Consider the following 25,021-nt stretch of genomic DNA (forward strand, 5'->3'; position numbering starts at 1 on the left):
CACCATAAGATAGGGGTATACTAACCTGGTCATTCCGTTTGTAACAGTTTGAAATATTGATCTAGGATCCCATAAATTATATATATTCTTGATCGTCTCGACATTCTGAGTCGATCTAGCCATGTCCGTCCGTTCGTCTGTCGAAATCTCGATAGCCGTCGAACGCGCAAAGCTATCCGCTTGAAATTTTGCACAGTTACTTAATATTGATGTAGGTCGTTAGGGATTGCAAATGGGCCATATCGGTTCGGACTGGGATATAGCTCCCATATAACCCGATCTCCCCATTTGACTTCTTGAGCCCCTGGAGCTTCAATTTTTGGCCGATTTGGCTGAAATTTAGTAAAAGGTTTCTGTTATGACTTTCAACAGCTGTGCCAAGTACGACGTGAATAGGTATGTAACCTGATATAGCTCTCATATAAACTGATCTCCCGATTTGACTTCTCGAGCCCCTGGAAGCCGCAATTTTTTCCGATTTGGATAAAATTTTTCACATGGGGTTCTGTTATGACTTCCAACATTTGTGTAAAGTACAGCCCAGATTTGTTAAGAAGGCGCAATTCTTATTCGAATTGGCTGACATTTTACACAAGTCTCCAACATGTAATTTAATTGTGGTCCAAACCGGACCATATCTTGATACCGCTCTAATAGCAGAGCAAATCTTTTCTTATATCCTTTTTGCCTAAGAAGAGATGCCGGGAAAAGAACTCGACAAATGCGATCAATGGTGGAGGGTATATAAGATTCGGTCCGGCCGAACTTAGCACGCTTTTACTTGTTATGACTTCCAACATTTAAGTAAGGTACAGCTCAAATCGGCCTAGAACCTGATATAGCTCCTATATAACCCGATCGAACCACTTGATTTCTTGAGCCCTTGCAGCTGCAATTTTTGTCCGATTTAGGTGAAATTTTGCAAAAAGATTTCTTTATGACTTTCAACAACTGTGCCAAGTACGGTCCAAATCAGTATATAACCTGATATAACTCCCATATAAACCGATCTCACGATTTGACTTCTTTAGCCCGGAAGCCTCAGTTTTTATCACATTTGGCTGAAATTTTGCTTGTGGTGTTTTGTTATGACTTCCAACAACTGTGCCAAGTACGATTCAAATCAGTCAATAACTTCATATAGCTCTCATGTAAACTGGTATCTCGATAATCCTAGTTCTGTTCCTAGAGCTTTAATTTTCGCTGGTTTGACAGAAGTTTGGTATGTAGAATAAAATTATGCTCTTCAACCAAATTTATTTTGTATACATTTTTAGCAGAATCCATGGTGTTGACCCTAAATTTTTATACCCACTATCATAGGATGGGGGTAGAATAATCTAGTCATTCCGTTTGTAACACTTCGAAATATCCGTCTAAGACCCCATAATGTATATATATTCTTGATCGTCTCGACGTTCTGAATCGATCTAGCCATGTCCGTCCATCCGTCTATCGAAATCAACATAGCGGCCAAACTCGTATAGCACAGGTACTTAATATTGATGTAGGTCGTTGGGGATTTAAAAATATAACATCCATATAAACGGATCTTCCGACTTTGCTTCTTGAGCCCCTGGAAGCCGCAATTTTTTCCGATTTGGCTGAAATTTTGAACTTAATGTTCCGTTATGACTTCCAACAACTGTATCAAGTACGGTCCAAATCGGTCTATAACCTGATATAGCTCCCATATGAACCGATCTTCTTGAGTCCTTAGAAGTCGCAATTTTTGTCCGATTAGCTGAAATTTTGCACGTAGTGTTCGGTTATGATTTCCGACAACCGTGCCAGTACGGTCCGAATCGGTCTATAACCTTATATAGCTCCCGCATAAACCGATCTCCCAATTTGACTTCTTGAGCCCTTAAAAGCCGCAATTTTCGTCCGATTTTGCTGAAATTTTGCATGTGGTGTACTGTGCATAGTACAGTCCAAATCGGCCTATAACCTGTTACAGCTCCCATTAGGGACGTATCCAGGATTTTATATTGGGGGCCCACCTCAAATTTTTTCAAAATCGATTGCCAAAATTTTTCTATTTCTGTGAAATTGGTAAAGATACCTCAATTTTTTTTTGAAAATAGTCGTCGCTATTAAGTGTAGGGACTGACCCATCGGCGGTGACATATGGTCATAAAGTCAGAGCTGGATTTTGTACTGATTTCCAACACTATTTATAGCCCGATCCTAATCTTTCAAAGCCTTCAAAGTGTGGTTGTGCTTGCGAATATCTTTGTTTTTTAACGAAAGTTTCGGCAAATCAACTTCACTATTTTGATGAAATTTTTACATTTCGCTCATTTTTGCTCTTAAACTAGTTAAATGATTTAACAGGTTATTGTTTTAGAGGAGCCTATGCACCTATAACAACAAAAAATCATTTTCTTAATAAAATAAAAAGATTTATTTTTTATGATTGTATAAAATTTCATCAAAATCGGACAACGGAATCGAGGGTCAGTCGTAATGGGTTAAAATTTTGTCATTAAAAATATTTATTGAAATTTGTCTACAGAAAAAAATGTAGGGCAATGTTGTTTGCAAAATGTAGTGTCACAAAATGCAAAATCATTTTCAATGCATTCCATTCAAAGAATAGCGAGCTGGAAGATGTTCGATAAACCACGAAAAGATTTTAAAGATTAAAATAAAAGAGCGCAAACGCACAAAAATGTAGTGCTTAAAAAATAATCTTTTAAAATTAGTCTTTAGAAAAAACTGTATTGAAATTATGTTTTGTAAAAATTTTGTCTTTAGAATAATTTTAAGGAAATTTTGTCTTAAAAAAATAAATTTGATGGGTGTACGGCCCGTGCTGAAGTTTTGTCATTATACAATAGAATGTTATGCTGTATTTTTGTTCTTGGAAAAATTTCATTAAAATTTGTTTAGAAAAAAATTCATTAAAATTTTGTTTTTGCTAAGAATGTCATTACAATAATTTTAATTTTAAGCAAAATATATGTATAAAATTTTGTCATTTTAAAGCCCTAGTTTTTGTCCGATTTGGCTGAAATTTTGCATGTGGTGTTCCATTATGACTTCCAACAACTGCGATAAGTGCAGTCGAAATCGGTCTATAATCTGATATAGCTTCCAAATAAATCGATCTCCCGATTAGATTTTTTGAGCCCTTACTTGCCGCAATTTTTGTCCGATTTGGCTGAAATTTTGCTTACGACTTCCACGACGTCTATAACCTTATATAGCTCCCAAGAAAACCGGTCTCTGGATTATTCTTGTTCGGTACCTAAAAGCTTTAATTTTTTTTCTGGTTTGACAGCAGTTTGGTATGTAGAATAAAATTATGCTCTTCAACTAAATTTATTTTGTATACATTTTTAGCAGTGGTGTGTCACCAATTTTTTCAAATTAGTTCGACTGTAGGTCCGTAATAAAAAGACAAACAAATGCTTCTAATTTGAAATTGTATTCAGTATTCCACGATATTTCGATTGATATCGTCAATCATCTTCTGGAGGTCTGTTGACACAAATACAATTAGCAAAACAATAATTTAGATTAAACATCAAAATCACAAATATTAACAAATGTTATAATTACATTTAAGTAGTTGAACTGTGTGAAATTTGAGTCGAATTTCTCTTATAAGAGCTATGTATTTATCTACTGGTGCTTTCTTCTTCTGTACTTGCTTACTTGCTGTACATCTAACTATTGAAGTATATTAAATATTTTACAAAAAATATGACCAATAGCAAAAAGTTCAGTGAGAATATAGAGCATCAACATGCTCTCTCCATCTAACTTTATCCCAAGGCCTTGCCTTGATTCCACGATATATGGGTTAATTCGTGGTGCGGATGCATTTGTTTCTCGGGCGCCCCCTTCTTCCCTGTCCTTGCGGATTCCAGTCTAGAAAATTTCTCGCTCTATCATCGCGCGGTCAGCAAAGGATATGACCTTACAATGTCCATTTTCTCTTCTGGTTTCCACATCGACAGGTATAGTGTTTGTCCTTTTTCCATACAAACTAAGATTTTTTCGCGGAAAGTCGCTTGTGTCAAACTCCAAGTTGTACAGGGTGGCTGATGAATATTGCTACAATGATGAATATTGCTACATTTTTTTTTCGGTGTATGGAATACATTTTTCTTTTATTCATGTTAAATTAAATTATTAAATTAATTATTAAATTATTATTAATTAAATTAATTAATTAATTAATTAAATTAATTATTAAATTATTATTATTAAATAGAAAAAAAGTTATTACATTTTTTTTTGGTAGCGGCTTTCATCAGCCACCCTGTACAGTCAAATAAAATAGATATCACACTACTGTTGAAGATTTGGATTTTTGTATTATATGAGATTACCACATTTTCGAGTTTAAGAAAGGCACTTCTAGCCTTGATGATACGTTCGTGGATGTCTGCTTCTGATCTTCCGTCTTTAGCCATGATAGGAAAAGTTGTCAACATCTTTTCGTCTTTTGTTCCTGTCCTCATCAATTTGGTCTTTGTTATGTTATAATGTTTTTAGGCCTACTTTGATTGCGTTCTCATTCAAGTGTTTATGTGTTCAAAGCAATACGCAAAGAGGCATATATCATCCGCGTAGTCGATGTCTCCAAGGAAGTCGTTTATACCTAACGTGACCATCTTAATTTGACAATGAAGTGGGATTTCCGAGGAAAAATTGAGATTTGGCGAGAAAACTATTCTTAACAAGTAAGAACGTGCTAAGTTCGGCCGGGCCGAATCCACCAAGGATCGCATACATATGTGGAGTTCTTTGCGCGGTATCTCTTTTTAGTCAAACAAAGAATAATGAATAAGAATTGTTATGCTATTGGAGATATATCAAGTTATAGTCCGATTCGGACCATAAGTGAATTGAATGTTGAAGACCATAGTAGAAGTCAAAGCGTAATATTTCCGTCCATTCGGATAAAAATTGCGCTTTGTAGAGGTTCAAGAAGCATAATCGGGAAATCGGTTTATATAGGAGCTGTATCAGGCTATAGGTCGATTAAGACCATATTGAACATGTATGTTGAAGGTCACGGATGAAGCCGTTGTACAAAATTTCCGCCAAATCGAATGAGAAATTCGCCCTCTAGAGGCTCAAGAAATCAAGATCCCAGATTGGTTTATATGGCAGCTATATAAGGTTATGAACCGATTTGAATCACTCAGCTTTGAATCACTCTCAGCTCAGTTGTTTGAAGTGATACCAGAATACCACGTGCAAAATCTCAGCCAAATCGGATAAGAATTGTGCCCTCTAGAGGCTCAAGAAGTCAAGATCCCAGATCGGTTTATATGGCAGCTATATCAACATATGGACCGATTTGGCCGATTAATAATCCCAACCAACCTACATAAATAAAAAGATTTTTGTGCAGAATTTCAAGCGACTAGCTTTACTCCTTCGAAAGATAGCATGCTTTCGACAGACAGACAGACGGACATGGCTAGATCGACTTAAAATGAGATGACCATCAAGAATATACATACTTTATGGGGTCTTACATATTTCGAGGTGCTACAAACAGAATGACGAAATTAGTATACCCCCATCCTATGGTGGAGGGTATAAAAAGTGGGACCCTCAAATCCTTCCATATATAATAAGTATTAACAACGTTTTTTTAACAAAAAAAGTAAGGGCGGACTAAGGTCGTACGAAGCCGAAACATATATGGGAGCTATAGCTAAATCTGAACCGATTCATATGAAACTCACCCGAAATGTCGAAAGCTATAAGAGAATTCGCTGTGCAAAATTTTGTTACAATCGGTTAACAAATGAATTTTATTGCATTATTATTCAAATCTGAACCGATTTTGACCTTAATTCGGACATGTTGTGCTAGTCGCAAAAGAAAGATTTTTGCAAAAAAAGTCGGTTGATAAATGCGTTCACAAAGTCTCTTATAGTGACTATCGGCCGACCCATTTATATGGGAGCTAATAGGCTTCGCCTCTACGCCAAAAAATTTATTTACCAAATTTGAAGACGATCGGATGAAAATTGCGAGCTGGGGTCTAATTCTCGCATCCTCAATCGACTTATTACGATCTAGTTACGCATTTTTTGGAATATGGCATGCGTTATCAATTAATTCTATTCGAAATGTGCGAGTTTTTGCTCGCAACAATTTACATATCGTAAAAAACAAATTGCCTTTTATTTTAAAAAACTAGGCTAAAAATAGGACATCGAAGTATTTATTCATAAAATAAAACATAAATTATAATATATTCACATATATTGTCCCTTAAATTGGACAAAAATTAACTTCTTGCTAAAGCCAAATTATCTACAAACATACCAAACCAAAAGTTGTATCATTTAACTATTAAATTTAAGGCAGCAGGATATTTTTTCAAGGAAAAGGTTCTAGCTTTATCGCCATCGCTAATTTCTGCAGGAATTGGCGCATCGGCGGTGACATGTGGTTAATGTTAGAGTGGAATTTTGTACTGCTTGCCAACACAATATTTTCAGGCCGATCCTAATCTTTCAAAGCCTTCAAAATGTGCTTGTCTTTGCGAATATCTTAGTTTTATAGTGATAGTTTTGGCGACGAGCCATCAAAGTTCTGCTTAAATGATGCCGCTTATTTCTACTCCCATGGCGAAACAAATAAAGGTGGTCTCATTTGTTTAACATCCACAAATCGTATGGTGCAATCCGTCATCAAGATGTAATTTCAAAATTGGTATTGTTCTCAACACAACCAAAGAAACTTGCCCTCGTTTGAGTATGTGTGCCAGTTAAATGAGAGAAAGAGAAACTCAAACATAGAGAACGTGCACAATAATGGGGTAGTTTGCTGAGAATGTAAACACAGAACTGACATTTTAATACCGTCAAACTGGCCGGCTGTTCGCGTGAGACCACCTTAATTAATCCGCCTTGTTCTCCTCCGAACGTTGTAAAAATCGATCGAAAATCCGATTTTGAAGGAAAAGATGTTCGGTAAAAATTGCATCCAACTATTGCCGTATATGGCTATAATTTGCATCATATCTTTATAAATAAGTCCTAAAGCTTTCCTAATTCATTGAAGATAAAATAAGAAAAGGTGGTAAAACTAGCGGTTGTAAAATGTTTTCTTTCATTGCCAACTAATTTTTACTCAGTAGATGAAATAAGTAAATAAATAATTGATGTCAAACGACATATCGACAACCGTAATTGTAATATAAAACTCGTTCTCATGGATAAAAATCTGCCGACAAATATTATTTTGACTCATTTCCTTACTTAAGGTGGATACTAAGTTCATTTCATTGTAATCTTTTCATTGTAGAAAATCAATAATTCAAAATGCAAATAATTTTTTTTTTTTTTTAAATATTTCACTTTGTCCAATTTTACGGTCAAAACCTACAGAACTAATAAATTTCTACTAGAATCAATGCTGCTTGCTATTGTTGACTCATAGATTTCGATCCTAACTCACTTTGAGCTCCGTATCAATTGCCTTAAATACTGTATTGTGAAATTCCAAGGAAAAAGAGAAATGGTTTCATTTGAAATAATTTTTTTTATACCCTCCACCATAGGATGGGGGGTATACTAATTTCGTCATTCTGTTTGTAATTACTCGAAATATTCGTCTGAGACCCCATAAAGTTTATATATTCTTGATCGTCGCGACATTTTATGTCGATCGATAAGTGTAGGTCGGTTGGTATTGTAAATGGGCCATATCGGTCCATGTTTTGATATAGCTGTCATATAAACCGATTTTGGGTCTTGACTTCGTGAGCCTCTATAGGGCGCAATTCTCTTTCGATTTGACTGAAATTTTGTACATAGTGTTTTGATATCACTTCCAACAACTGTGCTAAGTATGATTTAAACCGGTCCATAACCTGATATAGCTGCCATATAAACCGATCTTGGGTCTTGACTTCTTGAGCCTCTAGAGTGCGCAATTCTTATCCGATTGGGATGAAATATTGCACGACGTGTTTTGCTATGATATCCAACAACTGTGGCAAGTATGGTTCAAATCGGTCTATAACCTGATATAGCTGCCATATAAACCGATTTTGGGTCTTGACTTCTTGATCCTCTAGAGAGCGCAATTCTCATCCGATTTGTGCACAAATTTTGTACACCGGCTCCTCCCATGGCCTTCAACATACGTGTGCAATATGGTCAGAATCGATCTAATGCTTGATACAGCTCCCATATAAACCGATCACCCGATTTCCCTTCTTGAGCCCCGAATCGGACTATAACTTGATGTAGCTGCTCCTCCCTCCTTATTCATTATACTTTGTTTGCCTAAAAACAGATACAGCGCAAAGAACTCGACAGATGCGACCATGGTGGAGGGTTATATAAGATTAGGCCCGGCCGAACTTAGCACGCTCTTACTTGTTAAATGTAAATCTGGGTAAATCGTTCTTTAAAGAAAATGTTATTAACCCACTAAATACGAAAGAGTAGAAAAATACCCATGAATGGAGCTGTCTTAGAATAATTCAAGCTTGAGCTAGGATAGAGGTATCCTAATGAAATTGGTATTGGCGTAAATTGGATGACTAAAACTAGTTAAAAAAATTTATCCCGTGATATAAGGTCATGTTTTGGGGGAAATTGGCTTGTCGAAATTCGGCAATTTTTTACATTCAAATATATCCAACAAAAATGTTTCTCAAAAATTCTTAGGAGTGAGATTTGTAGAATCCATTTAAGTGTAAAAAAAAAATTATGGTGATAAGTCAGCAGGTGCTATTTTATGTCAATGTTGTTAAATCCACCTTTCTTCGCTAAATGGTTAAAACATTTTAAAAGGAGTAAGAGCCATTATAGTCTCTTTAAAAAAAACTTGCAAGCAAAAGAGTTGTTAGCGCAACTTGCAGTGAAAATTTGCACAAAAACAGCTGATTTTTGTTTTGGTTGGATTTTAATTTGCTTGTTTGGAACCCATTTTTTTAAATAAAAAGTGCTGGTGATACTTTTGCGTTGTTTTCCTTAGATAAACGTCAATTTATTGACCCGAGAGTGAAAAGGCTGGAAGAGGAGCCATTCGTCGTATCCGAGATCTCCGTGCCGCTGGACAGTTATCACAAATACCGTGCAATCCCATGGTAGCAGATTGTACGTACCGCAATAGCTCGACGGAGCCTCTTATAGGCAAGGGCTGCCGCCTCAGTGTACAACACACTGTTACAACAACTCGACAACCGTGCACGAAGCTTCGAATGTCATCCGTGGCGCCAAGTCGCTGGTCCCAGAGAGAATCTCTACACGTATGCATAATCTGGATATGCCTGTCCTCAGCCTACCCGATGTTTGGAAGATGGGCAGTCTGATCCCGCTGCTGAAACCTGGAAAGGACACGAACAAGGGGGAGTCGTACAGACCAATCTTCTTTCTCTCATCAGTAGCCAAAACGCATGAGGGACTACTTCTCCCTCTCCTCGCGTTGGACAATTTCCATTCGCCGAGCATCAGCATGTATTTCGAAGGCTGCATAGGTCTACAACTGCTTTACATTCCATCACCGTATACAAAAGTACACTTGTTGTGCTGACAAAGAAACCTTTAACTAACGATCTAATGCTTCTGGATATTTTGGCTAAACAAATTGCTACAACCATTGATGTGAGGCTAAGGAAGCTTTCTATTTGGTCATGAGGCGGCTACGGACTCTTTGTTATCATTGAAAATATCTGTATCCGTTCACAATTGGCAGACTGATTTGAACTAAAATTAATAAATTAAAAAAAAAAATTAATTAAAAAAAAAAAAAAATAAATATTAAACAAATTTAATAATTACCAATAAACAGTATTTTAATTTTTTATTTACCTCTGACTTTTTGATCCATTTTGGCGTTAGCTTTTGTATTTTCATGTAACGGCTGCTTTTGATAAAACAGCTGAACTTTACAAAATATTTGTTCAAAGTTGCAAATTTCTGCTGGCAAAAAAAGTCCTGTAGAAATTTGCAGGTTCTCTATTTCCTAACTGTCAAAATTTTCTCTCTCTCGCGCTCTCTTCTGCTGGCAAATAAAGTACGCGAACGACTTCCAGGGAAAATTTGCGCAAATTTGCACAAATTTTTGAGTTCCCGAACACAGCTAATAATACACAAAGATAATACTCCAATACCTTTTGCTGGACTCGAAAACTAATAATAACTGTATTTCTAGCAAAAATTTTTGCATTACGTTATTCCTCCCAAAGGGGAGTGAGTCGAGCTATTGACCATGAGAATGAATATTACCAGAAATTGAAGAATTTAATGGATTACTGAAAAGAAATTGCCAGACAACAGATAGGATTCGACCACAGACAACACGCCATAGACGTACGTTTCTGGCATGGCTAATGGTATCTTTAGTACAGCAGTGTTGCTCTCTAACCTCCCATCTGTAGGGCCTACAGTTTATAGCTTGATCATTTGCAGCATCAAACTTAGATCCAAATGGAAAATGGCATATTAAATTCTAAGTTTGGCTGCATCCAATTTGGCTGAAATTTGGATCGGGGACTTTTATTAGACCTATCTACAACTGCGCCAAATATGGTCAAGATTGGTCCACCGATGACATGATTCATACATATACTGGTACAGTTTGTCTGAAACTTCCAGTACATAGCTTAAAATTGCCGGAGTTATTAAGGAAACACTAAAAAAACCAAGGCAAAATTTTCATAGTTTAAAATTAAACTATTCATACCTCCTTAAGGGTATACGATGGCAAGGTATATTATGAATTTTTTTTATCTCGTCAAGCTCTTTTTCCATAGTCCTAAGTCATGCAAATTGAGTTGATCAAAAGTGGAGTGGAAAGCAGTCAACTTTGACACCCAGTATCTCACCCTGTATTAAAGATATAGACCGACAACGCCATTGCCTATGTCCGCCCTTACAAATGTCTAGAAGATTTTTTACCGTTCAAATTAACAGGTAAAAAGTTGTGGATTTATTTCCACGGAATTCATATGCTCACGTCACAAAGAAGAAGCGCCAAAAGTTGGATGCTGTTGCAAGAAAATACATCTTTGTGGGATATTCTGATGAAACAAAAGGTTATCGTCTGCTGGATCCCAACGACAACGAAGAAGTTATAGATGAGATACCAGATACCATAGAAATTGCGTCAGGAGATGAACCTTTCGAAACCGCAAGTGATAAATTTACTTCCGAAGATGATGAAGAAGAATATGCATTTATCCCAAAAAGGGTTTCACTAAGGTCAACAAAAGGTAAGAAGCCCAAGCGATATGAAGCGAATATGACAGCAATGAAATCAGAACCTCAAACGTACGAGGAAGTTATGAACCATCCAGAGAAAGAGAAGTGGATTCTTGCGATGAAAGATGAAATCCAGTCCATGTACAACAATAACACCTGGGATTTGGTAGAATTGCTCAAAGGCAGAAAAGCTGTTGCAAATGGATTTTTTAAATAAAAACTTTGGTTGACGGAGGAAGTCGATATAAGGCACGACTTGTTGCAAGAGGTTTTTCACAGAAATATGGTGAAGACTACGACCATATTTTTGCTCCAGTTGTGAAACACGCAACCTTTCGAACATTACTTGCTGTTGCTTCACATAAAAATTTGAAAGTTCATCACATTGATATAAAAACGGCGTTTTTGAACTGGAATATTGACAGAGAAATTTTTATAAAACAGCCAAAAGGTTTCATCGAGGAAGGAAAAGAGAATCTGGTTTGTAAATTAAACCAAAGTATTTACGGACTCAAACAATCCGCTAGATGTTGGAATCAAAGAATTAATGATGTGCTCACAAATTTCGGATTCAGAAGGGGAAAAGCGGATAATTGTTTGTACGTGAAGGAAGTGTCTGGTAATTACGTATACGTCCTAGTGTACGTAGATGATATACTTGTAGCAGCCAACTGCGATGATATTGTTCAAGAAGTAATATCTTATATATCGTCAAAATTCAAAGTAACAGACATGGGAGAACTTAAATTGTATCTAGGGATGGAGGTGTCAAGAGATGATAATGGATTATTTTATGTATCACAAACTAGATATATAGAAAAAATGATTAACCAGTATGCTCTTGATAAAGCAAAACCATCACTTATCCCAAAGATACAGGCTACTTCAAAGAAACAAAAGATGAAGATTTATTGGAAACCGACAACAAATATCGTTCACTACTTTACTTGGCTGGTAATTCCAGGCCAGATATTTCTGCTGCCGTTTCTATTTTATCGCGCAAAGTAAGCAAGCCGTCCAAAAGGGATTGGAATGAAGTGAAACGTGTGTTCAAATATCTGAAAGGGACTCGATGTGAAAAGCTTTGTGTAGGCACAAAAGACGTAAAGTTGACGGGTTATGCAGATGCCGATTGGGCAGGTGACAACAAAGATCGCAAGTCAACTAGTCGATATTTATTCAAACTTGGTCAAGCCACTATCAGCTATGCAAGCCGAAAACAAAACATCGTATCACTTTCATCAACTGAAGCAGAGTTGATGTCACTTGCGGAAGCAACACAAGAGTGTATATGGTTGCAGCAATTGCTGAAGGATTTCAAAATTGATCTTATCGAAAAGCCACTTATATTTGAAGATAATCAAAGCTGTCTAAAAATACTAGACTCGGAAAGAATTAACCCACGCTGCAAACATATTGATGTTAAATACTTTTATATTAAAGATGTTAAGACTACCAATGAAATAGAATATAAGTACTGTCCTACGGCTACTATGATTGCCGATATGTTAACTAAGCCATTAGGCAACATAAAATTGAGAACTCTCAAAGAACTTGGCAGATTTATTAAATAATATTTATATAGTGTTATTGAGAAGGGGTATTGGATTCACTTTAACAATAACACTTTGTTACTTTCATTTATTACTTTTTATGTTTTACCAAGATATTCTTTGAAGTAATTTCTCACATAGTATACATATTTGTCATTCGTAAAATATCTTCTTGTTACTTCTAATAAAACCTTTGAATTGAAAACAATTCGAAACATTCTTCGTCTCTTGCATTAGCTGACCTCTTAATAAATCCTTGCTACTCAAAATCGTGGAACGTATTATGGATACCATGAAAAAGAGTAGAATATCCAGCAAACTGCTGAAATACAAACAGCATGCCTATGCCAAGGGAAGGTCAGTGGAGATGGCCCGGCACGAGGTTGTGCATAAAAAAAGAAGAATCCTTCGATGGCAAAACGTACACACTGGCGGTATACATTGACATCGAAGGGGCTTTTAACAATGTGCTGACCAACACACTTATCCAAACCTTAGACCAGTACCGGGTTAATGTTAACCCAGAGAAGGCTGAAATATGCCTGTCCACGAGGAAAATTATGTCCTTCAACTAAATTTAGTTTATATAAATTTTAAGCAGAATCCATTATGGGAGGTTCTCAAGATTCGCCCCGGCCGAACTTAGCAAGCTTTTACTTGTTGATTCTATGCGGATCAAACAAATTTCCAAACGTTTTTTGGATACCAATTCTTTTATATATATATGGAAATAAATATATAGATATGCTTATTCTCGTAGTAAAATGACAAATCTATGTGCCAGTAATTTAATAAATATTCATATACCACTTTTAGGCTATTGTTATATCTGGAGAATCTGGAGCAGGAAAAACAGAAAGTACTAAGTTTATTCTAAATTACTTGTGTACAGTGACGCCAAACGTTGCGACATGGATACAACAACAAATCTTAGAAGCCAATACAATCTTGGAAGCTTTTGGTAAGTGCTAAAATGTAGTGTTAAACTTGACAATATCAGGTTGTATACATATAGCCCATTTGGTGGAGCTTAAATTTTTCTACTTTATAATCTTTCTTTTATTTTACTGCAAGAAGATAAGTTCAGTATTAACAAATGGTCTCTTTCATGGTGCAATAATTAAAGGTTGTCTCATGCGAACAGCTGGTATCAGCCGGTTAATTTTACGGTATTAAGTAGTCAGATTTATGTTTCATTCTCTTTGATCTTTTCTTCTTTCTGCCATTAGGTTGGTACTATGTTCACGCGAAATTTTTCGTGAATACCTTTTTTCGATAAAAAATTTCAGATTTCATGCAGTAGGACATGACCTCATAATTTATGAAGGTTAGGTAAGTTTGAAAAGATGTTATTTATGAAACAATTCTAATAAAAGTACTATGTTATTGAAATTTTTTTCAAAAATGTTTCAAAAAAGTAATCGCGAAAAACATTTGTTTTCAACTGTGAAAAACAAACATAGTACCAGCCTATATGAGCACAAATTTCTTTGTGTGGGTTTACAACAACGACGATTTTTTAACTCAGCTGGATGGACACATGCCATATGATTTTTATGTTGATGTACAAACGAGACAGACTTTTTACGTCATTTCTCCCAAAGAGGAGTGAGTCGAGCTAATAACCATGAAAAAGAAATTTAAGGATTTAATTGACAACAGATGGGTTTGATCACAACATGCCTTCGGCATACGTCTCAAGCAGGGCAAGTGATATCTTCAGTACCGTTGTGTTGTTGTTGGTCTCTAACCTCCCTTTAATTTAATTGTTGGGTCTCTTTGATGGTTTCATCTATTCCTACTGTCTTCAGTAGGCATATATGAGGTCTCTTTATTTGTTTCATTTATTCTACTGTATCTCGTTAAAACGTTAAGTTTATCGAATTCAAATTCGATCACACATTTGCTTATGATTTCTATTTGAATTATTGATTTCTCCTTATAATTAAACGTATGTTTTGTCCATGACAAAATTACCAGGTAGTGTACCGTAAATACATAGCTGAGTACAAACTAGTAACATACTCAAAAAGAGAGTTGCACTAATCACTGATTTTGACAGATAGTGCACTCATTATTTTGTTTATGGGCGACTGCCACTACCTGTAAATAAATTTATGTTGGTTTTGAGATTTAAAGAGTTTTAAAAATTATTTATGCTTTAGCATACTTGTATTTTGATGCGTGTAACTATGCTATCGTCGTCATACAGCTCGTGGTTCATACGTTGGTATGAACACATACCAAATCAACACATACCATCAACAAAGAGATGGTATGTGTTGATTTGTTCTCCTCGGGTCTTTTCCAGGATTTGGCGCAGTGTGAATATCTGGTCCAGGGTGGATTTACTAGGTCTAATGCCGCATTGATAGGGCCCAATTATCTCATTGGCTTCAGGTTTTAATCTTTCACACAGTACGAGAGTATCTTGTATGCGATGGGGAGGAGACTTATTCCTCTGTAGTTGGCACATTCCGTCTGCCTTGTTGTTCTTTAGTCACCACTGCTACTTGGACCTCATTCTGACTAGGAGGTAAGTATTCTATACCATCATCAGGGATTGGTTCTGCGGTATCCTCTTCGCCGCCAACGTAGGACACTAGCAGTTCGGTAAAAGTTTCTTTCCATATCCTCAGCATGTTATCTGTGTCAGTTATCAGATTTCCTTCTTTGTCTGTGCAGGAGAATGTGCCTGCACCAAAGCCATCGGTTTGATGTTTAATTCTTTGGTAGAATTTCCGGACTTCATTCTGACTCCTGTACATCTCAATTCGCTCACACTCACGTCATTCCATTTCCTTTTTCTTTCTGCGGAATAGACGTTTCTCCTCTCTCCTTTTCTCCCTTCTTCTGGCGCGTTGCTACTGATTGCAGCATTGCTCTATATGCCGCATTCTTGGCTTCAGTAGCATCTCGACACTCTTGTTCGTACCATGGGTTTCTTGGAGGAGGCTTCCGGTACCCAAGTACGGATTTCGCGGCATTTTCCATGGAGTGGGCAATAGTTTGCCACTGCGCCATTATATTATGGGAACAAGGAGTGCTTTCATCAAGCAGTTGGGTCAGTCGAGTGGAGTATGCCGCTGCCATTTGTTGTATTTGCAACTTTTCAATGTCCAGCTTCCGTGCAGTGTCAGATCGTACTTTCCTCTCCCACAACGATTTTAATATCATGGGCGGGGCAGCGGTCATATTCTCTCACTAGGCGCTCGTAGAAAATATCCTTGGTCTGCTTGTCTTTGTCTTCCGTCGGGGCATAGGCACAAATAAGGCTGATGTTGAGGAATTTGGCTTTGATGCGGATACTTGTACAACCAAAAGTTTTATTGTGATGTTTATTTAGTGCTGTCATTCGAGCGTAATTCGTTTACAAAGTTTTGAGTTGTGTTGTTGTTTTGGTTTTTGGCTCGGTTTTTTACCTCTCTCTTTTATCACTACTCCCTAGGGGGAAAAGGCAATAAATAGTATATGAGAAGGTAATCGATAGCCAATGTAGCTTATTGATTCCAGAACACGTTATTCTTAACACGGAGATGTCCCAGGAAAAGCAAGTGTGTTTTAGTACATTACTAGTCCATCCAGGCGCGCTCCGCTGTGCCCTCTTTTTCAATACATAATACAAAAATGTCCTTATATTTATAATCTAAACATCTGAGGTGCATTGTTGCATATTGGCTTCAAAGGTTTGTGTACAATATTGCAAAAGGTTACACTCAAAGAAATTTGTTAGTAAAATAAATAGAAAAAATTTGGAGTAACAACAGATAGTCTGCTGTAAATGGGAACGCAATAATTTTTTTTTTTCAAAAATGGCACACATTTTCTGTTGTTGTCATATGTTAAATGTCATAAATACTTTGATAAGATGTATATTAGACCTAATCTTTTAAATTTATGAGTTTGAAAACAAAATTTTATCAAATTAAAAAAAAAAAAACAAAATATCTAGTAAAATCATATTCAAGCTTAAGCTTTTAAACCAACAATGTAAGTCTAATATTATGACAAATGTACATTAATATGTAGGAAATGCGTTAACTATTGTTTAAAAGTTCAAAAAGCTGAAACTGTTTCCCTCAATGTTGATTTTTTTTTATTAAAAAAGCAAAGGGTATTTGCTGGTATCAGAAGCCTTATTTCTCTAGTTTAAGGACTAAGTATTTTCAAGCATTCGTAGGTTCTACATTCTTATAATTTTTTATGGCTAATCGTAAACCACGGATACTTGATCTTAAATATTTATGTCCTCCTTTTGAATGACTTTAATTAGAACCAAATTATTATGATCGGGTTAAAGGTCCGTTTTTTAGCATTTTGAGGAGAGTTGGGTGCTCAGACAGTTGACTTTTTATGGCTAATGTTATTTCGTACTCTAATCCTAAAACCCTTTTATTTGATACCAAGATTGGCGGCCCTTGAGATACTTGGTCCTAAAAGTTGAATATCAAATTCGTACACAGCTCTCAAATATCTTGAATTTGCACCCCATATTTTCATAATTCTTTAAACATGTCTGTTAAACCCTTTTGGGGTTAGGACTCTCTAAAAGATGAAAGAATTCTTACGTTTGGTTGATACCATGCTTCTAAAATCCTCGCAATTGAGTGCTTCCTTATCAAGAGGCTGTGATGACCCCCAGGCACCTTACGCCATATTTCTATGTCAGATTCGCTATACCTTCCATTTAATACACCATATTGTTTTGATCACGCCTTTTGTCGCATTACCTCTATCAACCCCAAAGCGGACATGTACTTTATGGGTATGTTCGTGGAAAGGCGACCTTCCACAACATATCCCGTTTTTTCATCACAGACTCATTATTCACTGCAAACATTTCAAGAAAATAGATTATGTCTATATGGAGGCACAAACGAAAAGAATTTTGTTTTGCATAATAAAGATATGAGCCCATCACATATTGCAAAATACTGCATCTCGCCCCTACTTCTTTAAACTGTCCACCAACTATTTCATTCATTGAGTGCATAGTATAACCACACATTTATTTACTTCGTCTGAGCAGAATCATACATAACCGTCTATATTTTTTAAATTTTCACTTTTATGTTTAAATACAAAAAAAGACACCCACCCACCTTCTGCATACGACCTGTACTGTAGTTGAAAAAATATTTTTGATTTGTTGTGTAGGCTCCCAATGGATATACATAACACAAACAACAATAATAGCAGAGCAAATCTTTTCTTATATCCTTTTTTGCCTAAGAAGAGATGCCGGGAAAAGAACTCGACAAATGCGATCCATGGTGGAGGGTATATAAGATTCGGCCCGGCCGAACTTAGCGCGCTTTTACTTGTTATTTAGTTTTAAATGGTAGTTTCGTAGGCAAGGAGTGTATTGGTAGGTGTTTTGAAAAAAACATTTATTTTTCGTTCGTTCCCACGCCACTCATACTCGCCGCTGCCAACCGACAGGGCCACCTCCCATTACGTAGGGATACGTACACCCCATAGTCCGAACTATGGAGGGTTAGGGTAATATCGGCTACAGAAATTTCACAGCCAGTTAATCACTATAGTTAGATCAACATCTAAAGCAACATAGATATTACACAACAATGAAAGGACAATAAGATGAACAGTCTTCTCTGGCAACTTCTACAACAAACTACATACGAAGGATAGAATTCTTTCTTATTTGTTACATTCAGCCGAATTCCGAATTCGGTTGTGTGGTTTGGAACCCATTCTACAAGTGCCAATCAGATAGGATTGTACCTGGACTGATTCAATCCTATCTGATTGGCACTTGTAGAATGGGTTCCAAACCACACAACTAATTTTCAATGTGGGCCGGATTAAGCTTGTAAACATACGCTTGGTCACATAAGGATAATCAAACTCCGTAGACCACCGTTTTATAAAACCCAACAACGACTTTGCCTTATTGTGCAAATTAAAACGTAATCTACCATCCAAAATAACACCAAGCTCAGTAAAGATATCTACGTTATCCAATTTATTAGAACCTATATAATAGAACCTAGAATAGGTCTAACCCTGAAAAAAAGATAAATTCTTGCACTTTTTAAGATTAGACGCCATGCCATTATTACTGCACCAGTCCACCAGAGAGTGCAGATCGTCCGCAAGCACAGTGACTGATCTGGAGAATCCAAATTACAAAACAACTTCACATCATCTGCGAACATTAAAATCCTTGAAGACCGAATAACTGATGGAAGATCATTCAAGTAAATAAATAACAGCAATGGACCTAAATGGCTGCCCTGTGGAACACCAGAATAAGCAGCTATATGCTAAGAAAGAATATTATTGAAGTAAACATTCTGTGTACGGTCTTGTAAATAAGAAGTTATCCAATTCAAAAAACAGATGGGAAACCCGTCATGTCAAGTTTAAACAGTAATAAATCATGCATCGAATACCTTACTAAAAACAGTGTAAATTACATCTGTTTGAAATCTATGCTTCACACGTCAATTCAAATAGGTTGGTCAAAGTCGACCTCCCCTTAACACTTGTTACCATTTTTATGTAAAGAAATTATATAACCTGACCTCCAGGAATGAGGAAAATGTCCTCAATCATAGAATATGGCCTTAGGTGACCTATATAACTCGTAGGCACAAGGTTTAAAAATATTCACCGGTACACCATCCGGCCCTGGTGTCTTGGAACTCTTTAATGACTTTAAACCATTCATCACCTTATCCTCAGTAAGAATAAATTTATAAAAGCTACTGAAATTATTGTAAAGACAGTTGCTCATACTAAAAAGCTAATCAGAATAACATTTCATATTCTCAGGGTTGTACTGAGCCCTCGCTCTCGAATAATTGGTATAATTTAATGAAGTATTACATTTCTTAAAAAGTCTACTTTTGATATTACGTCTCAGATACGGGGTAGACCATTCTGGCCCCATTTCAAGCATCATTTAGCCCATTATAAAAAGACTTTCGTCTTCGCAAATTCAAGTCGCAATCAGAAACCCAACCAATACCGAATAAAATCGAACGCAGCAGATCAAGGTCGACACTGCCAAAATTAAATCTAAATCCCGTTTCCCTTACTGGAACATCTTTCATCAAATCACGCCGCAACTGAACTTCAACAGACAAAGTCGGATGGTATCCGTCCTCAGGTTCCGCAAATGGCAAACATCTACATAATGAAACGTCCACGATGGGGGTAAATACCAGGTCCAAAATCCTATCCCTTACATTACGAATGTTATTCATCTGAAACAAGCACTGGTGAAAGATGTTCAAATGTTGGCACATAGCCAACGGTGTTCTCTTTCGAGACCCACGATATCTGGGGTAAGTTGAAGTCACCGAAACAAACAAGTTCGGAATCTGCATGCATCTGCCTCTCTTATCAATTCTGAATGTCTCAGGTAGACATCTTTCTCGGAATTCGGTGCAATATAATAGCACGTTAATATGAGAACCTGACCCAAATATTTGCCTCTAATATTCTGGTAAAGTATGGACGAAGACTGAACTTACAAATATTAAAGTCCTTGTCACTAGCATCATTAATGATCTAATCTAAGCAGCGATGTCCTCTACAGATGTTCCAGAGTGCCATCTGGATATAAAAACACTTTTCCTCGGAGCCACTACAACTAGTCCTTTACTGATAGGAATTATGACTCTTCACACCGAATGCTTATGTTAATCGATAAGAGATTTGAGAAGCAAACAGAGCTTTTAAAATCTCTTTTATCTGAAACTGAGTCGCGTCTCTTAGCTGTCATAGATAAGAGTATGGCCGACATCAAGTGCGAGATATCTAAATTAAATGAAAAATATGTGAAACTCAATGAAAGGGTTGACAAAGTAACAACAGTCGTGGACAAAATTGATGGTATGGAAAATACAATGACTGAAATGAAAAATCAAATTCAATTACTGAAAGCAAATCAGCAAAAATTTGAAAACAACCAAGTGGCTTGCGATCTGAGAATAAATGGCATACCTTCCGAAAATGGGGAGAACCTGTACCAAATTTTTGCAAATATTTGTGACACAATTAACATAGCGATCCCAACGATTAGAGCTATGTACCGTCTGGACAACGTTCGTAACCAGAATAACTCTTCAGACTCTGTAATTATGGTTCATTTAGCAACGCCATTTGACAAAAACTTTGTCTTAAAAAATATTGCGAGGTTTAGAAAATCAATTAATTCAAACCTGGTATTGAGTCATGCAGGTTTTGACTCTAATAAACCGTTCTATATAAATGAGAACCTGACAAACCATAATTACAAAATTTTTCAAAATGCACTGAAGCTTAAGCGACAAAAACATCTGGAGTCTGTTTTTTCGCTTCGTGGCCTTGTTTATGTAAGACGGCCTGGATCTGATTCCCCTACGCTTGTTGAAAACATAGAGCAACTTACCAATCTCTTTCGTGAAACACCTGAAAGACCAGTTGCTCATATTGAGTCCTGAAATATTTTGGTGTCATATTAAATTTAATATAATAATTTTAATTGTATGTTACTATATATTCGCTTTACTATGCCTTTTTCTATGTTATCATATATATGTTTTGCCTCTATTTAAATCGAATTTCCTTAATACAGCTCAGCACTTAAGTCAACTATTCATACTGTTAGCATTGCTTATGCGTATTACATATGTCAAGTGACACTTCTTGCGGTTCCAGAGATAATCTCAAATTGATGCTGAAGATTTTTAAGAACCAAATGCCTGGGCTTACAATTGTTCATATAAATGCACAAAGTTTGAACAATAAAATGGATGAATTTCGAGATACTTTTGTGAATTCTGCTATAGATGCCATATGTGTATCTGAAACTTGGTTTCGCCCGGATATATGCGATAATATATATACCTTACCAGGATATAACATATTTAGAGCCGATAGGCAAAGTCATGGTGGCGGTGTTGCTATATTTTTGAAATCTGGACTACATGCGACTGTTAAATGTATGTCATCACAAGGTGACAGCATTGAATACCTATTTCTAGAAATAAACTGTTATTCAAATGAGAAGATGCTGATTGGCTGTGTTTACAGGCCCCACAACAATATACCATATGACATGCTCCTATCTTGTATCGAAACAATCTCGTTTTCTTACAACAATATAGCTATAGCTGGTGACTTTAATAGCAATATATTGTCTGAATCTCATTTTTCCAGTTCGATGGAGCTGTTGGGCTTAGTACCAACTAACACTTCTGTGCCCACCCATTTTACGAGTCATTCATCCAGCCTTCTGGATATATTTTTTGTTAACAATGTTGCAAATGTTTTGTTTTATGACCAACTTGCTGCACCTGGTTTTTCTAAACATGACCTACTGTTTCTAACATATAACTACGTCATGACCTATCAAGACAACAGAATTACCTACCGCGATTTTAAGAAAATAAACTACAATTTACTGAATCACCTTACTGATGAAGTACCGTGGGACTCAATTTATCATTTTGACTCTGTGGATGAACAAATATCATTTGTTCAAAATCATATCTGTTCAATATACAATCGATGTGTTCCAGAGAAAACAATAACAATTAAATATTCACAACCACCTTGGTTTAACCAGCGAATAAAAACTTTGATTGATGAAAGAAACTTTTCATATAGACGTTGGAAACGTTTTAGAACCTCACAACTACATGAACATTTTAAAAATGCTAGAAGAGCTGTTGGAAAGTGTATAACTGAGGCAAAGACATTGTATTTTCATAATAAATTTCAGAATGCTGTTAATAGTCGCTCTAAATGGAATGAGATACGAAAAATTGGCGTTGGAGAAAAACGCAATACTCAGCTGGAACCCAACATGAACATAAATGAACTAAATGAGAATTTTGTTTCAATAAACACTGTCTATCCTACTGAAAATATATATGAAAATATGTGCATGGTAGCTGTTGAAAATCCTTTTTCCTTTCGCTGTGTAAATGAAACTGAGGTTCTACACAGCATTCTGTCCATTAAATCTAATGCGATCGGAACTGATGAAATAAATCCACGATTTATTAAAATAATTGTGCCAAAGATTCTGCCATATTTAACATATATATTTAACACTGTTCTAACTAAATCCACTTTTCCGCTTGAATGGAAACATGCAAAAATTGTACCTATTCGCAAATCAAAAAATGAGTACCGTCCCATCGCCATTTTACCATACCTGTCTAAAGCACTGGAACGCATAATGGCTAACCAAATTGAGCATTTTCTGAAATCTGAAAATTTGTTATCTAACTGGCAATCTGGATTTAGAAAGAAAAGAAGTTGTACCACTGTTCTGATTGATGTAATTGAAAACCTTCGTCAAAGTATGGATAACGGAATGATATCCTTTCTCCTTCTTTTGGATCACAGTAAGGCCTTTGACACTGTAAACCATAATATTCTTGTCCTAAAACTTATGAAATTATTTAATTTCTCCGAGACGTCTTGCAAGCTGATATCATCATATTTGACGCAAAGATCGCAGTCTGTTTTTTATAACAATAGTTGGTCTAACTCTCTGAATGTCCTTAAAGGAGTACCTCAAGGTTCTATCCTTGGCCCTCTTTTATTTTCCATGTATATAAATGATCTGCCTGATGTGCCTGCAACATCTAAAATCCAAATGTATGCTGACGATGTCCAACTTTACACATACTGCAAACTGAAAGATATCCAAACCTGTGTGTCTAACATAAATATTGATTTAGACTTAATACATTGTTGGGCTGTTAATAATGCATTATGTTTAAATCCATCCAAAACCAAACTGATTCTGATAAGTAAAAGAAATGTGACAATAACTGATGATCTCGTTGTGAAAATTGGTAACTCTGTAGTGAATCTTGTACAAGTAGCCACAAATTTAGGATTGACTTTTAATTCAACCCTAACGTGGACAAATCACATTAATGCAACAGTTGGCAAAGTACGTGGGATGCTGCGAAATTTATGGACTGTTCGCTTGTCAACTCCTTTTCACATCCGAATGTTACTTGCAAAAAGTTATTTAATTCCCACACTGTTATATGGATGCGAGATATTTGCGAATTGTGATGCAGACACCAGTAGAAAGCTTAATGTTGCTTACAATGATATTGCAAGATATGTGTTTAACAAAAGTCGACAAGCTCGTATATCACAATTTACATACCAAATATTTAACTTAACTTTTTCAAACTTACTGAATGTCAGATGTCTACTTCTTCTGCACAAGGTAATCTACACAAAAGAACCTGAATACCTACACAAACATCTGAAATTCGCCAGATCCAACCGTGGCCTAAAACTCATTCAACCACGATTTGCCACACAAACCTCTGAACGACAGTACATTGTACATAGTACGCGTCTCTGGAACAACCTACCTCCCAACATACAGAGCATAAGCAATGCAACTTCATTCAAAAATGAGCTATTTAAATTTTTTAAATGAACTACGAATTATTTTTCTTTAAATGTCCTTAATATTTACTACTATAATTTAAAATGTTAAGATTAGTTAATATCCTTTTAAAAAGAATAATCATTATTTTATATACTCTATTGCGAATCAGCACATTAACATATAAGATATAATCTTGTTGTGCTGGTGTTACACTCAATAAACAAACAAACAAACAAACAAACTCGGTAACAGCATCCGAGGTAGAGGCACTGACAGTTATCGGAGGTACCGAAAGTGCAACGACGGGAATAAAAGGAACAACAGCTTGAGTTGGGACATCAACTGCAGTAATCACATTAGGACTCGTGCGAGGATTTTTGGTCGGAATTTTTTATTGGCAATGATGTGCGTGACTGACTGATTGCTGGCTGATCATCGCCCAGGCCAAACGGCTAAAGTTAGAATTATGAAATTTTTCCACGAATTTTGGTCTTGGGTGATAGACACGGGATAAGGTTAGATTTGGTGATATTCGTACGTTTTGGGTACTAAAAAGTACGAAATGGTACTTATTAGCCCAGCGCGAACGGAATTATGTTCTTAGGCACAAATAAAAGAGCGTCTACAAAAAATAAGGTTTGGTAAAAAAATTTTAGAAAACTGTACCGGAAGTGGGAGAAATAGTACATTTAGCACCGCAATAGGAACTATTTCGTACTTTCTTTGCAAATTGAACTAGAGCTCTGAATTTTGTAACTTAGGTACACTATGGTAACCTTAATTGGGTAACTATGAGAGTTTTTGGAATTTTTTACATTTAGGTACTAAAACAGTACCCAAAAGGAACGAAATGGATGAACTGTGTGCAGGGCGGATGGATAGAGATA

At 36.2% G+C, this 25,021-nt stretch overlaps 1 protein-coding gene across 3 annotated transcripts in view; it reads left to right on the plus strand.

The window, feature by feature from the left end:
* The window catches only part of LOC106092660 (myosin-I heavy chain), a 306,781-nt gene that overhangs the window by 82,667 nt on the left and 199,093 nt on the right, over positions 1-25,021 (plus strand). For all 3 annotated transcript variants that reach the window (XM_059362006.1, XM_059362007.1, XM_059362008.1), the window contains one exon: positions 13,568-13,712. In XM_059362006.1, the coding sequence (XP_059217989.1) occupies positions 13,568-13,712 (145 nt within the window). The remainder of the gene's footprint in view (positions 1-13,567; positions 13,713-25,021) is intronic.

This window comes from Stomoxys calcitrans, chromosome 2 (assembly GCF_963082655.1).
Source record: "Stomoxys calcitrans chromosome 2, idStoCalc2.1, whole genome shotgun sequence".
Taxonomy (NCBI): Eukaryota; Metazoa; Arthropoda; class Insecta; order Diptera; family Muscidae; genus Stomoxys; species Stomoxys calcitrans.